At 44.0% G+C, this 15,887-nt stretch overlaps 1 protein-coding gene across 4 annotated transcripts in view; it reads right to left on the reverse strand.

Annotated features, from left to right (window-relative positions):
* The window catches only part of CDK5RAP2 (CDK5 regulatory subunit associated protein 2), a 209,894-nt gene that overhangs the window by 148,991 nt on the left and 45,016 nt on the right, over nucleotides 1-15,887 (reverse strand). For all 4 annotated transcript variants that reach the window (XM_054236374.2, XM_009002215.5, XM_009002222.5 and 1 more), the window contains exons 6-10: nucleotides 12,983-13,106; nucleotides 10,321-10,475; nucleotides 4,162-4,324; nucleotides 2,328-2,381; nucleotides 1,406-1,525 (exon numbers count right to left, since the gene is read on the reverse strand). In XM_054236374.2, the coding sequence (XP_054092349.1) occupies nucleotides 1,406-1,525; nucleotides 2,328-2,381; nucleotides 4,162-4,324; nucleotides 10,321-10,475; nucleotides 12,983-13,106 (616 nt within the window). The remainder of the gene's footprint in view (nucleotides 1-1,405; nucleotides 1,526-2,327; nucleotides 2,382-4,161; nucleotides 4,325-10,320; nucleotides 10,476-12,982; nucleotides 13,107-15,887) is intronic.

A 15,887-nucleotide genomic window follows, 5' to 3' on the forward strand; every position in this document is an offset into this window, starting at 1 on the left:
TGAGTCAGTGGCACCACTACACCTCTAGTCATGTAAGCCAGACACCTTGAAGTCATCCTTCACTATGCTTCTCAGATGTACCACATCTAATCTTCTAATTTTCCTAACCCTATTTCTAATTACTTTGAATTTTATTTCTTGAATAAGCCCCTCTCCCTCCATTCCTACTTGCTGTGCCCACTGCTCTAATTTAGCCTTTCTTGGCTCTCACGGAGGTTACTGGTCTCCCAGCCTCCATTCTCTCCCTTCTGCAATCCACTCTTGAGATAGAGCTAGGGACCTCTCCAAAATGAAAACGTGCTTAAGAGTTTTCAGAGGCCTTAAGTGCCACTCGAGCAGCTCAATATGATTAGTTCCCCCAACCCCCACCGGCTGGCCACTTGAAGAAGCTTCAACTTCTCTCTCCTTCTTTAAGTTTTATGCTTTGTGCTCTGACAACTCCAAACTGTCTGTGGTGCACATAGGGTCTCTCCTAACTAAACACCTTGACCAATGTTCTCCGTCTGTCCAAAATGGCCTCCGCGTCCCTGCCTTCCTTCCCAACTAACTCCTACTCATCCTTTAAGATGCAGCTCAGACACCTCCTCTAAGCACTACTCCCCACACGTGACATCCACACCTAATCTAAATCAGGTCCCCTTCCCTCTACCTCCCCAGCTCCCTACACTTCCCTCAGTCACAACACTCATCACTCTTTCTTCCCCAGTAGACTTGCAGGCAGAGCTGGGTTTTCTTCTCTGTGTCTGTGCCTAGCATAGTTACTAGGACACAGGAGACTGCCATAGTAAGGACAAGAAAACAGCACAGAACCATCAGCTACCATCTTGGATCACAAAGGCAACACTCAGGTAGCTCTTTAACCGGCTCAGCCATGGCCTTGCCTCCCAAAACTCCTTTATCTCAATTTTCTCTTACCCTTCAAAAGATTAGACCTGCATCATCCAATGCAGCAGTCACTAGCCACACGTGGCTCTCAGCATGTGAAATGCAGTTAGACTAAACTGAGGTGTGCTGTAAACACATCTGGACTTCAAAATGCTTAGTTCGGGGGGAAAAAGTGTCGACTATCTCATTACTTTTATTTTATTGATTTCATATTGAAATGATTATGTTTAGGGATATATATATATATATATATACACAATCAAAATTAATTTCATTTCTTTTTACTTCTTTTAATGTGGCCACTAGACAGTTTTAAATCACATATGTAACTCATATTTCTACTGGACAGCACTGGATTAGACACTCCAAAAGAATTTCCGGTTGACTACAGGATCATTTCCTCACTTCACTATCTCAGTTCTCTTATAAACTTTTTATCTAAAGCTAAAAATTCAGGGTAGGACAGGCCAGTCATAGAAGCTAATAAAGAAAAATCTTACTTCAAGTGTATCAGACATACCTCTTTTTCCTTTGATTTTAATGCCATGGTTAAACCCTGAATGGCTTTATCCCTCTTTAAACTATTTTTCTTCTCTGTAGAAATTTCTCTTTCCTTCTCTCTCAGGTCCTCCTCAAGTGCCTAAATTAGATTAGAAAAAGATTCACTAAGTTGATGCGTTCCGACCAAAATGCACTGTAAATATATCTTTAAGAGCACACTCAAAGGCAGTTATTCTATCTTATTCCTGTCAACCTGTGATTAATGTTTCCAAGTGGAGCTGAACACAGTGGCATCAGCTCCAAGTTACTGTGTTACTGCTCCCGGCAACAGGGCTGGGTGAAGGGAAGGGGATCAAATCAGTTAAGACGATGACAGCTATTCCTATGGGAAGGATTCCAATGCCTTCTGGAATTTGAATACAGTCACTCAGAGTCTTTGAAACCATACCAGGTTATTTGGGGGAAATAACAGATCATTAATTTCATTCCTTTTGATGGAGACTGAACTATACATTTATAGTCTGAGTTCATTTCTAAAGATAATCACCACTGCCTCCCTCCCGGGCTGTTGCGAGGATCAAATGGGATAATGGATGTGAAAGCACTTTCTAAGCTGGCAGGCACTACACAAATGCCTCCTGCTGTGACAGAGGGAGGTCCGAATCCTTGCTCTACCTCTTCCTAGTTATGTGCTCTTAGGCAAGTGACCTCACCTCTCTGGGCCTCAGGTACCACATCTATAAAATGGGAATGCCTACTTCACAGAGTTATTGCAAAAATTAAGAAACACTTTCTAGAGTACCTTAGGCTTGGCTGGCATACACCAGCATTCAATGAATGACAGCTATTGTGACACAGAATTATCTGCTGCACTCAGAATAAAACAAGAGGCAAGAATAGGCTAAATCTTCAATAAATTTTTAAAAATTGTATCAACATACCTGGATCCTCTCTTCAAAGCTGTTTCTCTCCTTCTGATGTTCCATTTGTGCAGCCTAAGAAAAGGCATTAATTGGTGTCAAGAAGAGACATGCAATCCAACAGCTTCTCCAGAACAATTAGAATGAGCACGTCCTTGTTGCCTACTCACTTTCCCGCACTACTGTGGAACTCATTAAAACAAGTGTCCCCTCCCTCTCTCTGCCTCACCCAAAGTCCCACCTGATTTGAATGAAGAAAAACGTGAAGACAAACAACTTACACTAGTTGATCACCAGCCCCACAGAGAGTAAACCAAGGTGCTGCTGAACAAGATGGAGGCCTACTAGACGGCAGGGCCAGGGCAGTGGGAAAGAGGGTTGAGAGGAGGGGCAGGAGACAACTGTGGATTACAGATGAAAACGAACTGCCAAGGCTACAGCATTCACTGCCATGGCAGGAACACAGGCCCTGCCCCAGGAGGAAATCAAGACTTTCTGTGAACAACTGGAACATCCCCAATGTGAACATACCACGTGCAGCAGCTACTCTTAGTCCAACAAGAATGGAAGGCCTAGACTCAGACCTACCTGCACTTCCCTGGCCTGCCCACCCTCTTCAAAAGAGCTTGCTGGGGAGGCCACCTAGTGCAGGGGCAGGAGTCCAGGGAGGCTTTGGGGTGAGCTACTTGGAACCTGGAAAAATCTAACAATTCCTCTGAGCCTGTTTCTAAACTTGACAGAGACCATGAGCTATATCTCACCAGGTGGCTAAGGGGACTAAACGAGGGGGTATGCGGAACATCTCCTGTGCTGCCAAGCCTGATACAAGTTAGTCCTCTTCCCACCCTACCTCTCAAGTTGCAGACAAAAGTTGGCCTCACGCCTACTTCTAACCAAAGAGGCAAGATGAAAAACAACACACCACAACTGCATCCTAAGAAAACCCAAAGGATGAATATCAAGTCCCCAGGTAATGGCAAATCAATACATGGTAAAACAGAGCCAAGTAGGTAGGCACTGGTTTTCTTAAGCAACTCTTTTTTTTTGTTTTTTTGAGATGGAGTTTCGCTCTCATTACTCAGGCTGGAGTGCAATGGCGCAATCTCGGCTCACCACAACCTCTGCCTCCTGGGTTCAGGCAATTCTCCTGCCTCAGCCTCCCGAGTAGCTGGGACTACAGGCATGCGCCACCATGCCCAGCTAATTTTTTTGTATTTTTAATAGAGACGGGGTTTCACCATGTTGACCAGGATCGTCTTGATCTCTTGACCTCGTGATCCACCCGCCTCAGGCTCCCAAAGTGCTGGGATTACAGGCATGAGCCACCGCGCCCAGCCTTTTTCTTTTTTTTTTTTTTTGAGATGGAGTCTCACTCTGTCGCCAGGCTGGAGTGCAGTGGTGTGATTTCATCTCACTGCAACCTCTGCCTCCCAAGTTCAAACAATTCTCCTGCCTCAGCCTCTCGACTAGCTGGGACTACAGGCACCAGCCACCATGCCCAGCTAATTTTTGTATTTTTAGTAGAGACAAAAGGTTTCACCATGTTGGCCAGAATGGTCTCAATCTCTTGAACTCGTGATCCGCCCACCTTGGCCTCCCAAAGTGCTGGGTGGGATTACAGGTAGAAGCCACCACACCTGGTGGCCTTAAGCAACTCTTTATAGGAACAGGAGGCTGAGAAGGAAAAAGAACATCAGGACTCCTGACAAAGGCAGTTTCTGCTCACTCCTCAGCTGACAGGGAACTCATATTTAGAAGCAGACTGCGTGTGAACCATGAAGACTGAATGCGCATTCTATTTCCCATAGAGGAGCCTAGGCAGCTAAAGTCCCTGCTTCATGTCCCGTCACCTCACCTCAGTTTCTCTCTCCTTCTCTTCCCTCCGAGCAGCACAAAGTCCTCGGAGCTCTCCAGATGACACATTCTCATCAGGAGATGCCATCTGAGACTTCTCTTCTTCAAGGCACTGAATTAAAGCTTCTTTGCTCTTCAAAGACAGCTTCAACTCCTCAATCAGTCTAAAAGAGAACAAAATTTAAATATTAATTCTAAGCTGTTCTCTTAGCTCAGTGGAGCAGGAGGAGGCAGGCAATGGGGCCAGGTATCTTCAAAGTAGACATATACAATGGCTGAATATAAACAGAATCACATTTTGCAGGGAGAAGATTAAGGGCCAGAATTTGTGTGACATTAACTGGTCCCCTGCCTGCCTCCAGCCTGGCTCCAGTCAATTCAACTCAGAGTTTCTGGATTTTAACCAAGCTTTGCTCCTGTTCAAATACCTTTGACAGCCCCCACCAACAGCAGTGGACTACTAATTTTCTTGGCCAAGAAATCCTCTCTCCAAAAGAAATGTCACCGAAATCTAAGCAAACAAAACCAACGAAGCAGAGCTGTTCCGGTGAGTGTGGAAGAAGTGGGATGTCTTGCCAAGGCTTCTCAGGGCAAAGTTCAAGATAAAGGTGAAACTCCTTCGCAAGCATTCTAGACCCCAGGTCTTAGGGCTTACCAGATCAGAGAGGCCCCTGCTGACAGCTTCGGTCTCCTCTCTCACAGGAAACCATAGCCCTCTCCGTCTCCACTCAGTAGCCTCACTGCCAGTTCCCTGTGGAAGCCAGACTGTTTCAAACCTCTACGCCTTTGCTTATGCTATTCCCCCCACCTAAAATGCTCTTCCCCACCCTACCCCCACCTCACCCCCACCTCTACATGACAAACACCCATTCATCCTGCCAGAGTTAATTAAGTATCACCTCCCCTCCAGGAAGCTTTGCTACCCTGCACCCCTAGGGTCCCCATCAGGAACAGCTGAACACATCCCTCTGTGGGCTGTGTTATCAAACACAATATAATTACCAAATTATCCCATATCAACTGCCCCTTGGCCATGGCAAGTAATTCAACCTCTCTGAGCCTGTGCCTCTTCAGCTGCAAAATAGGTTTGACTTGCGATTGTGGACCAGAGACAAGCTATTTAAAACAACCTTGCACCACTCCTGGAATATGGTGGAACTCAACAAATGACAGTTGCTGTAATTATTACTTTTTTTTTTTTTAACATGTAGCAATTAGCATTTTGTCAGAAGACCCTTGGAATAGCCTTTCTGCAGCTAGGGCTAGAAAGCAACTTTGTTTGGTAGAAAGAACAAAGGTTCTGCAGTCAGACAGAACTGCGCTAGTGAAACACAGCTTTCCAGGATGAAGGTAAGGAGGGAGACAAAGGTAACTAAAACACCTAGCAGTGCACTAGTATCCAGGGTGTCAGGCAGCACTGGTGCAATGTCCCAGAAAACCCGGAAAGAGGTGTAAGATTGCCCTCTAGGGGTTCAACTCTGAAATCGTCACGTAATCAATGGGAGAGGTAGTCACCAAAATATACACTTAAAATTGAAGCACTGAATTGTATGTAATTTATACGTCAACAAAACTAACTTTTTTTTTTTTTTTTTTTTTAGTAACCTTAAAGTAAGTTCTAGATAGGGAACAAAAAAAAATAGGCAGGCCTGGTAGGGACTCCTGTGGCCAAGCTGGAGCACCAAGCCCATGTAAGGGGAGCAGTAGCCTCAATCCAGCAAGATGATACCCAGGGCTGCCAATCTCCCAAGTTTTAAAGAGAGGCTGGAAATCCAGACTTCTGCATCAAATTCAATTTTTTACATATTAACAACTAATTCATACTTTGAAAAATACTATAAGCCAAACAGAACATATCTGTTGGCATATATGATCTGCAGGGCTTCCCAGAGGATTAAACTGTCTTAAAGACACAGAGCAGCTCAAAGGCCAGATTGAAGACAGTAAAGTAGCTAAAGCATGCACCTTTAAAGAGTGGTGGGAGCCCAGAAAGATACTGGCTGAGCCCATCCACGTAAGCGCTAAAGATTCAACAACCTGCCCTGCCCGACAGTGAGTCAATCGGTGTGGCAGATCTGGATCCATCTCACCAGGGCAAAACTCCAGTTCTCTGCTAACCATCTGAGCTTGACTTAGCTTCCTGGGCAGGCCTGCCTTCAGGGAGGAAGCACACTGATTCTACACCCACGAGAGTTTCACCACAAACAGGGCCACACCCTAAGCAAAAATCCACAGTTGGCATCTGACTGCTGCACTGGTCTCTGGGAGTGAACCTGGGACACAGCTATCCCTGAGACACAGCTGCATTCCCAGGACCGACAAATTGGGTTTCAGTGCCTGTCCAGACAGACCTATGGGAAATCACAGGAAGATGCAGCCTTTAGCAAAGCCATGATTCAACGTCTATGGAGACTCCACCGCCTAGAACACAGTAAGTACCTGATACATGTTAACCCTTCCCAAAGTCCCCCTTCCAAAAAAGATGTGCAATCAAGCTTCTGTGGCACATGCTAATAGGACCACTCTCCTCTAGGATCACCTTAAAATGTGCCAGGCTCTGTACTTTTACGTGCTGTTCTCTCTGCTTGGCAAAGCGTCCTCATCTAGCTCCTAGGACTCCTTGTGTGACAAGCCCTCCCCATCCCAAACACATCTTGCTCTTGTCACAGCACAGAACCCTGGGCTCACCTCTATCACAGCATCAATCATAACTTTTTTTTTAACATCTATCCCCTCTCACACTGGGAGCACTACAGAAGCAGGACAACGTTCAGCCTTGCATTACCAGCATGCACTCCCAAGGACACATTCAGTAATTGGTTAGGGACTGAATCTCTATTTTCTTTAATTCAAGCCTTAACCCATATATCCAACCACATCCTAGATGCTACTCACTGAGGCTCAAGGCCCTCAAACCCAGCATGTGCCAACTGAAGGCACCATCTTCCCTCTCCCTCTACCCAGAAACATTTCCTCTGTTTCCTTTTCCCCTGACAAAACTCAATGAACTGCACCACCCCACAGCTATGCATGCTCAAAACTTGGGCAAGGGCCAGTTGCTAAGGCTCATGCCTATAATCCCAGCATTTTGGGAGGCTGTAAAATCACCTGAGGTCAGGAATTCGAGACCAGCCTGGCCAACATGGTAAAACCCCATCTCCACTAAAAATACAAAAATTACCCAGGCTTTTTTGGTGATGGGCGCCTGTAATCCCAGCTGCTCGGGAGGCTGAGGTAAGAGAATCACTTAAATACAGGAGGCAGAGGTTGCAGTGAGCGGAGATCATGCCACTGTGCTCCAGCCTGGAGGACAGAGTTAAGACTCTGTCTCAAAACCTGGGCAAGGTGTATCGCTGTAGCCTCTCACCTCATCTCCAAATGCAGTCAGTCACCAAGCCCTTCAAGCCCATCATGTTTACCTTCTAGCCTGTTCTCCTCCATTCCCAGCTCTGTCACCTCCACCTTGGTCACCATCAACTCTTTCCGGGATTTCTGCATCAGCCTGAGAACCAGTGCTCTACCCAGCCCCAATGTCACTCCATTCCCAAGGACAGCCAGAAAGACCTTTCTAAATTTAAATCTGATCCTGTCATTCCCCAAAGCCCCACCCAACTCTTCAGTGGCTTCTTGTATGCCTTTAGGATAAAACTCAAATTCTTCAGCAAGGTCATGTCACCTCCCTAGCTTCCCCCTCTTCACCTCCTCCACCCTCCTTTCCAGAACACAGCACCCAGGCCAGGCCGTGCGCCCTCCTGTGTCTGGATCCTGCCATGTTTCTTCTTGCTTCTGGACTTTCACAGGCACTATTCCTTTACTTCCCTTTCTTTGTCCAAGTAATTTTTCCTCATCCTAGTACTTCTCCCAGGAAGCTTTTTCTAATCTCTCTAAACTGAATTAGATAAATACGTTAACACAGCATTGATCCCACTTAGCCCTTATCATCCTGCTCCTCCCTCTGCCCCTCCCACCCTGCTAGATGGTAAGTTTCAACCAAACAATGAGATTCCTGGGGAGAAGAACCCAGGCTGTATCACTCCCTTTTGCATTCTCATCACCACTGTGCTGAGTAGAAAGATGCTCAGGAAATATTTGTTGAATCAAAGGCGTAAAGATCCAATAGAACCAATGAACTGACTGCTCAGCATCTGTCAGGACTGTCACAGGGCCTTGTCTATTCACTCTGCCCCAGGACCTCCTTTCAAATCTATCCCAAGAACTCTCCTTACCCTTCACAGGTGCCAGGAATTCTGCCTGTCTTTCCTTCTTTGGTGGCTGCTCACATATTCTATTCCCTGGGTCCCCTGCTCCCAGTTTAACTCCTCCGGACCTGTAGTTCTCCCAGGAAGGCAGGCCCATAAGCCTTAGTCTAAGGGCCTCACAGCTGATGGGTTGGGAGGGACTCAAGGGAACACAGAAATGATTCTGTAGAATTCTCGCAGTCTAGAGGCTACATGGGTGGTGCCTAGAAAGGCCAGTACTCTGGGGGGAGGCTCAGTAGGAGGGCACATACCAGGGAAGTTTCTCTTCCCAGCCATGAAGTCAAGAAAAACACAAGGTCTCAAACGGGTAAACTGAGATAATACACATTCACTCCACTGAGGTCCACGGGGAACCCAGTTTCCTTACTCACCCTGAAATTATTAATCATCAAACTTCCATTTTCCAGATCTAAGCTAAGAAAAGATTGCAGAGCACCAAATAAATGCTTGCACCTCCAAATGCTGAAGCTAGGGCACTTACATGGAGGCATGTGCTCTCCCTCTGGGTCTATTTATTCCCTTTTAAGGATAATCCTATCCCAAGGATTGGGATTTGCTCATCTGATTTTCCAAGTGGCAGATTCCAATCTCCACAGGTGGTACCAAGGCAGAAGTAAAAGCAGACAACAGTTGAGGAACCAGGGCAATCAGGCCCAGAACCTACACAACACAGTAGTGCTCGTCATGCTGGGGCACCAAATGACCAAGAAAAAGGAGCCAGTCAGTATCCTCTGAAACAGATCATTTGCTTTGGAAGAATTTCTATCAAATTCCAAACAAGCTTGGCTCTTCAAAAGATAGGTCACAGGTTATCCAGCAGTTTCTTTTCAATTTAGTTAACCTTCCACTTAGTGACTGCCAAAATAAGGCAAGAGTATCAAAATGGAAGGTTCATGGTTAAGGAATAAAATCAGCTTTCTCCTGAAAAGTTTTTATCAAAAATTTGGTTGCAAAATATGACGAGCATTAAAGATTGCCTAGGGCTGGGCATGGTGGCTCACGCCTGTAATCCCAGCACTTTGGGAGGCCAGGCAGGCGGATCACAACTCAGGGGATCGAGACCATCCTGGCCAACATGGTGAAACTCCGACTCTACTAAAAATACAAAAATTAGCCAGGCATGGTGGCACATACCTATAGTCTCAGCTACTCGGGAGGCTGAGGCAGGAGAATCGCCTGAACCTGGGGGGCAGAGGTTGCAGTGAGCCCTGAGATCACACCACTGCACTCCAGCCTGGTGACAGAGTGAGACTCCGTTTCAAAAAAAAAAAAAAGATTGCCTAAAGGCCATATCAGCTATCCAATAAACTAAAAGGCATCTGTTTTATCCGGGATCATCCAAGAGCTCTGTATTTGGTCTACACTGTTTTATTTTTCACACCTTGCCCTGCACTAATTTGGGCTTTGGCCTGCATTAAAAGATATGATGGCAAACAAGTCACATGAATTTCTTGTGGGGGCAGTTACTCACTGTTCACTTTGGGAAGAACCAGAAGAGAAATCTCCTTTGACAGTGCCAAGTAAAACTGGGCTTCTCCTGAATTATTAGCTTGTTTTACTTCGTTTGCAATGTGAATCTTGTCTCTACCCTTTTTCCTTTGGCTCCCAGGAGGCTTACAGCCAAAATCAAATGCTAACTTCAGTACCTGAGTAGAATGTTTCAGCATGATTGTCTATCAGACTATCTCTGACCTCATATGACTATGCTATTCCTTCTCTCTTCCTGCTGACTTTATCCCTAGTTGTCTATCTAACTGTGTTCAAATTGTTCCCATTAGTCACTCAAGTCCTTCGGGAAACATGGGGAGAAGGGAGGGACAAAAGGTAAGAAAAGGCAAGAATTATTTCCCCACGCTTCCAGATAATGTGATGTCAGGGTATGACAAGGACAAGAGCCAGACCTGTCTTTCTCATCCAGGACCAGAGCCATCTCCAAGTCCCCCTCGTGCATCTTCTTCATCTCTGAAAGCTTGCTTTCCAAACTCAACCGAAGAGCCTTCTCCGTTTCCGTCCCTGCAAAGGCCTTTTCCAGTTCTGCTTGGGCAGCTTTCACATCCTAGAGTTAAATTAAATGCATTTGATGCAATTTTTCAATACAATTGGGAACATTTTGAAAGGAAATTGGATTAAAATATAAATATTTATGACTTTTTCCCCGGCACATTTCCCCTCCCTGAATTGTACTATACATGGAGAGAATCGGTAATAAATACATTTGCCAGCCATTTTTCCCTCTTGTATCCTGAAGCGTAATAGGCATTTCCAATGGAAAAGACTCAACTCTGTAAGAACTGCATTTTTGGTTTTGAAAAATCAGATCAATATTTACAGCTTCAATAAGAACAAGGAGAAATACTCCTCTCAATACTAAACATACATAAATTCCAAAGAGTCACCGTAATTTCCATACAAATTCTTCCCACACACCCCTACCGCCCTCACTATTTTTTTTAAGATAATGACTGAACAATTCTAAAGTACATTTTCTATATCTCCGAGGTGATTTAGGTGTCGGAGGGGGAACCTCTATGTTATTCCCAAGAGGTCAGAGAAGCCAATGAGGAAATTATCTAAATCATGCAGGCAGTGTCTATGTTAGGGAAAAAGGCCCTGGTGCTCATGAAAGTGACCTGGGAGTATATATGAATCTCCTACTACTAACACCAATTGCCTCCAATTATATCACAAAGGTAAACATCAAATAAAATTGGGTTCAAAACCCAGCTCTCCCACATAATTGCTGTGTGACCTCAGGTAGTTGCTAAACCTCTCTGAGCCTGAGCTTCCCAATCTATAAAATAGGGATAATCACCATCCCATCAAAAAGCTGCCATGAGTCTCTGTCAAATGTCTGCTCCATCACAGGAAGCTCAGAAAAAAATGCTGGCTCTCTCCTCCCCGCCCTCGCCCTCCACAGTGCTGCCCCCACCACTAATTCCCCAAGGGGCTTCCTGTTGCTCTCAATGAAAGCTGAAAAAAAATCACTTATCATATTCTTAGACAACATCAAAGCCTGTTATTTACTGAATGCCTACTAAATGCCAGGCTCTGAGCAAATAGCTTCATTCGTATTATCTCCGATCCGTATCCAACCCTAAAAAGTTGTAACCTGAGACAATAGAGTACAGCAGTTAGAATGCAGTTCAGAAGCCAGACTACCTGATATTTACTGCCTGTGTGACCCTCAGCAAGTGACTCAGCCACTCTGTGTCTATTTCATCATCTGTTTTAAAAAAAAAAAAAGGATGACAGAAGTATTCACCTCACAGAGGTTTACTGAAAAGATTACCTTTATGTCCGTAAAGAGCTTAGAAGGATGTCTCACACAATGAAACGGTAAGCCCACAATAAATTGTTAATACCACAGTTATTATTACAATTACCACTGCAAACCAGGCATCACTGTCCTCATTTTACAGATGATGAAGCAGAGGCTCAAAGCAGGCAAATACCTTATCCTAGGTGATAAAGCTAGTAAGTGACAGAGCAAAGACCTGGCACCCCAACACATGGGAAAGCACTTACAGGGAAAAACAAATGAACCAGTAAGTTACACCTCATAATTACAGTTTAGCTAAAATTCAGAATTTGTGATCAGGAGACCCTTCCTGTGGTTCTAGTTCTACCATTTCTGGCCTATACTATGTTTCTAACCCTCTCCAAGCCTGTTTCCACACCAGTATTTTGGGCCTAATATCTACATACCCCCAAGAGGACAATTTAAGGGCTGATGTGAACATCATAAATGGAAAATTGTAAACTGCAAAATACAGTGTCTGCTCTTTGTATCCAGAAGTGCTTTTGGTGCCATTTCTCTCCATATCTAAAAAGAACCTGGTTTCAGGTAGAGAAACAGTGATAAAACAATAGATTTCAAAGACCAAGAACTAAATAGTATTACTTAATACTAGCTTAAAATAGATAAGAACTTTTTAACATCTAGGAGACAGAATTTTTTAGCCAGGAAACATCCTGACTCCCATCACAGCGACAGGAAATACCTAACTGAGAATAAATAGAAGGAGAAGTGGCATGGAATGCTTCATAGAGAAAAGACCAGCAGGATGGTTGGAAAGAAGCTGGATACCAGGGACCAGAACTGGATGGACAAGCAGTGGCCTAATGGTCAGATGGTTCCAGGCTTGGTTACTGTTAGGTAAGTCATTTCCCTTCTCTGGTCCTCAGTTTCCACATAAATAATGGGATAAACTAGACAATAAGCAGAGTGGTGCTGTAGAAAAAGCATGGGTTTTAAAAATCAGCACAGTTAAACCCAGGATTAAATCTATTAGTATTAGATTAACAAGTTAGTACTTCTCACAGTATCTCAGCGACCTCATACAGAAATGAAGACCACAATGGTCAGTTTGCAGGGTAAAGGGGTTATAAATTGTACATGTAAAATGCCTGAAAGGGGGCTGCCATCCAGGAAATGCTCAATAAGGGTGGCTGTTGTTTCTGCTGAAACTGATGGTTTATGAAAAAAAGAAACGCAACTGTGCCAGCCTGGTATTAATTAACCCACTGTAAGAAATATGCTGCCCTCAGGATTTCCAGACTTGCCTTTTGTAAAACGCGTATTCTTTTGGTTAGGAGATCTTCCACCTGCTGCACCTTCTTTCGAGCATCTTCTTTCACCCGCTGGATTTCAGAGCCACCCGCTTCAGCTAAGCTCTCAACTGCTTTGCTGCAAAAAGAGGCACTGGTGTAAAACATGCAAGGGTGACGGTGTGATGGTCATTTCACAGCCCCAAAAAGACAAGGAATATTTGTTAGTCATCTCACCCACAGACCTGTGCTAGGCTTCTTTTTCTTTAGCTTAATATTCGTAATTTAAAAACACAAATAAGAAAAAAGATTCACCCATAATCTTGTCACTCAGGATAACTAAGTCAACATTTTAGCATATAGCCTTTAAGACATTTTCTACAAAAAAGAACCATTTAGTACACATCAGTGAATTGATTTTATTACTTAATATACGGTAAACATCCTTTTATGTCAATAAATGTCTATATCATTTTTAAAGGCTGCATATTAACTCAATGTATGAAATGTACTATAGTTTACTAAATCAATTCTCTATTTTTAAAACATTTAAATTGTTGCTTATTTAACACATTGTATCTGATGATACTCATGAAGTTCTGAGAACAGTGCCTGGTACAAAGTAAGTATTCAATAAATGTTGGTGATACCGTTTACTGTAACAAGCAATGTTATATTAAAAGCATCCTTGTATGTCCACTATCCAGTGACTTCCTGAGAATAGATTTCTAGAAAGGGAATAGCTGGATCACAGAGTAAGCCCACTGCTAAGACTCTGGACAGCTACTGCCAAATTTCCCATCGGGGGCTTCCAACAAAGTACACTTGCATCAGAAGTTCAAGGAGGGCAGAGAGCTGATCTGACAAACCGACGGGCAAAGGAGCAGTATGCAACGAAAATGAATCTGTGGAAGGAAGGGTCTGTACCCTTGATCTTCTGCCAGCTGAAGGGAAAAGCCTTTTAAATGCATCAGGATCAAATCTGTTCATGCACTAGCTAATACTTAGGGCATGAAGACGGGAGGCTACGTAAGCAGCCTACACTCCATGTTACTCTAACATAAAACACAGAGTACACACTGCTAGAGCACCATGGAATATTCTCTCCACATGACCGGCAGTGGTGGGAATGGCACACCCAAATCAGACACAGGACTGCAACCACTGATGCCAGAAGATAAACAGCGTCAAACATGACTCTGTAAGACTGTATGAGCAGTCCTCATCAGATTTCTAAAATGATTGCAGGTTTCCAGAGGCAGAATAATAAAAGAAATGCTTCCACCTAAGGCTGGTTTCTCAGAAAAACTGCAACAGAACACATCTATTCACCACCAGCTTCCCATGCCCTACTTTAGAGATATATAAAATTTTTCCAACTGAGAGCCATGTGATCAGACACTCACATGTACGAGCCATGTGAGTTTTTCACTGAGAACAATGGAAAGTCAAGAGGGCCATAGTTGTTGTCCAAGTCTCAAACATGAGTCGCCTGAAAATAAAGACTTTATTCATATCTTTTTTTCTTTTCACCAATAAGGCTTCAGAAGGCCCCAGTGTCATATCATTTTAATGAAATTCAATGTGAACAAATGAAAAAGAACATGGGCTCTGAAGCTGGACAGATCTGCTTCTAAATTTTTACTCTATTATATCTTCAGTGTGACTCTGGGTGAATTATCTAGCCTCAGTAAATTACCTCTCACACCTCAGTTTCCTCATGTGAAAAATGAGATGATTACCTCTCAGAATTAATGTGCTCACACATGTGGGCCTGTTCCTCTCTGATCGGAGTGCTTTGCATGCTAGCCCTTGGCCTCTGAGGTCCACACACCACTGGCTCCTGCTGAGCTGCTGTGAGAGGCCTCATGCTACCCTCTGCTGGGGTCTCCGCTGGCTACAGCCAAGATGGCTATTTCCATTTTCTGATTAATGCCATTGAATGCCATCAGCCCCCACTCCCTGGGCTCATTTCTGGATCACTGTCTTGAATTCACAGTGACTCACAATCATTTCTATCACTCCTTAAGGAGCATTATACATGATCAAAAGAATTCTGGACAAGAGGCCCCTCCTTCCCGATCCTTAGATACAGGATTTTTCCAGGAATGAATTTCTGCTACCCATTCATTAAGGTCTGAGGCATGGGACTTTATAGAGCCGCCTCTATAAAATGGCTCATTTGCTACCTCTGCCCTCACCCCTCCGCACTACCCACCAGAGTGCAAACACGCCGTCTCCCTCCTATCAGCCCAGATCTAACCTTTGTGTTTTGCCATCTGAATCACATACATTGTCAAGAGGCTGACTACAATTTTTCACAAGTACTATTATTATTCCATTTGTTTGAGTTGTAGTTATACCAATAAAATATATTCCCAATAAATGTCCCAACTTTTCATTTATCATTTATGTGTTTTACAGTTTCTGTAGCAATAAAATTTATACTCAGTAGTATGGTACAATTTCCCTCTACTAATGGAATTATTATTTTTGTTTGTGTTTTAAAGCTACAGAGATAAAATTTACTTGCAACAATATGACTGCTTTCGTTTTTAATGTCCTCTTACAGTAACTGATAAATATAACAATGGAAAACCAGCTAACAAATGTGTTTATTTCATAGCAAGGCACAGCATGCTCTGGAGCCACAGCAGTCCCTGCACATCTCCCCATTCCTCTGAAGCTCGGTTTTCTCTCCACTCAAATGGGAATACTGGCTGCCCACATATCTGATCAAATACAATAAAGCCTATCAAGTGCCAGGTACGGGGTATGGAACAGAAAAGGATCTCAATACGTGTTAGCTCCCTCCCTCAACGCTTTCTTTCCTTGCAGAATCTGGGCTAACACACAAGGTGGACAGCAAGACCTGAGGAGAGGAAAGGGTGAGAGAAACTGGTTTCATCTAGCTTTCCAC

The sequence above is a fragment of the Callithrix jacchus genome, chromosome 1 (genome assembly GCF_049354715.1).
Source record: "Callithrix jacchus isolate 240 chromosome 1, calJac240_pri, whole genome shotgun sequence".
In the NCBI taxonomy this organism is placed as follows: Eukaryota; Metazoa; Chordata; class Mammalia; order Primates; family Cebidae; genus Callithrix; species Callithrix jacchus.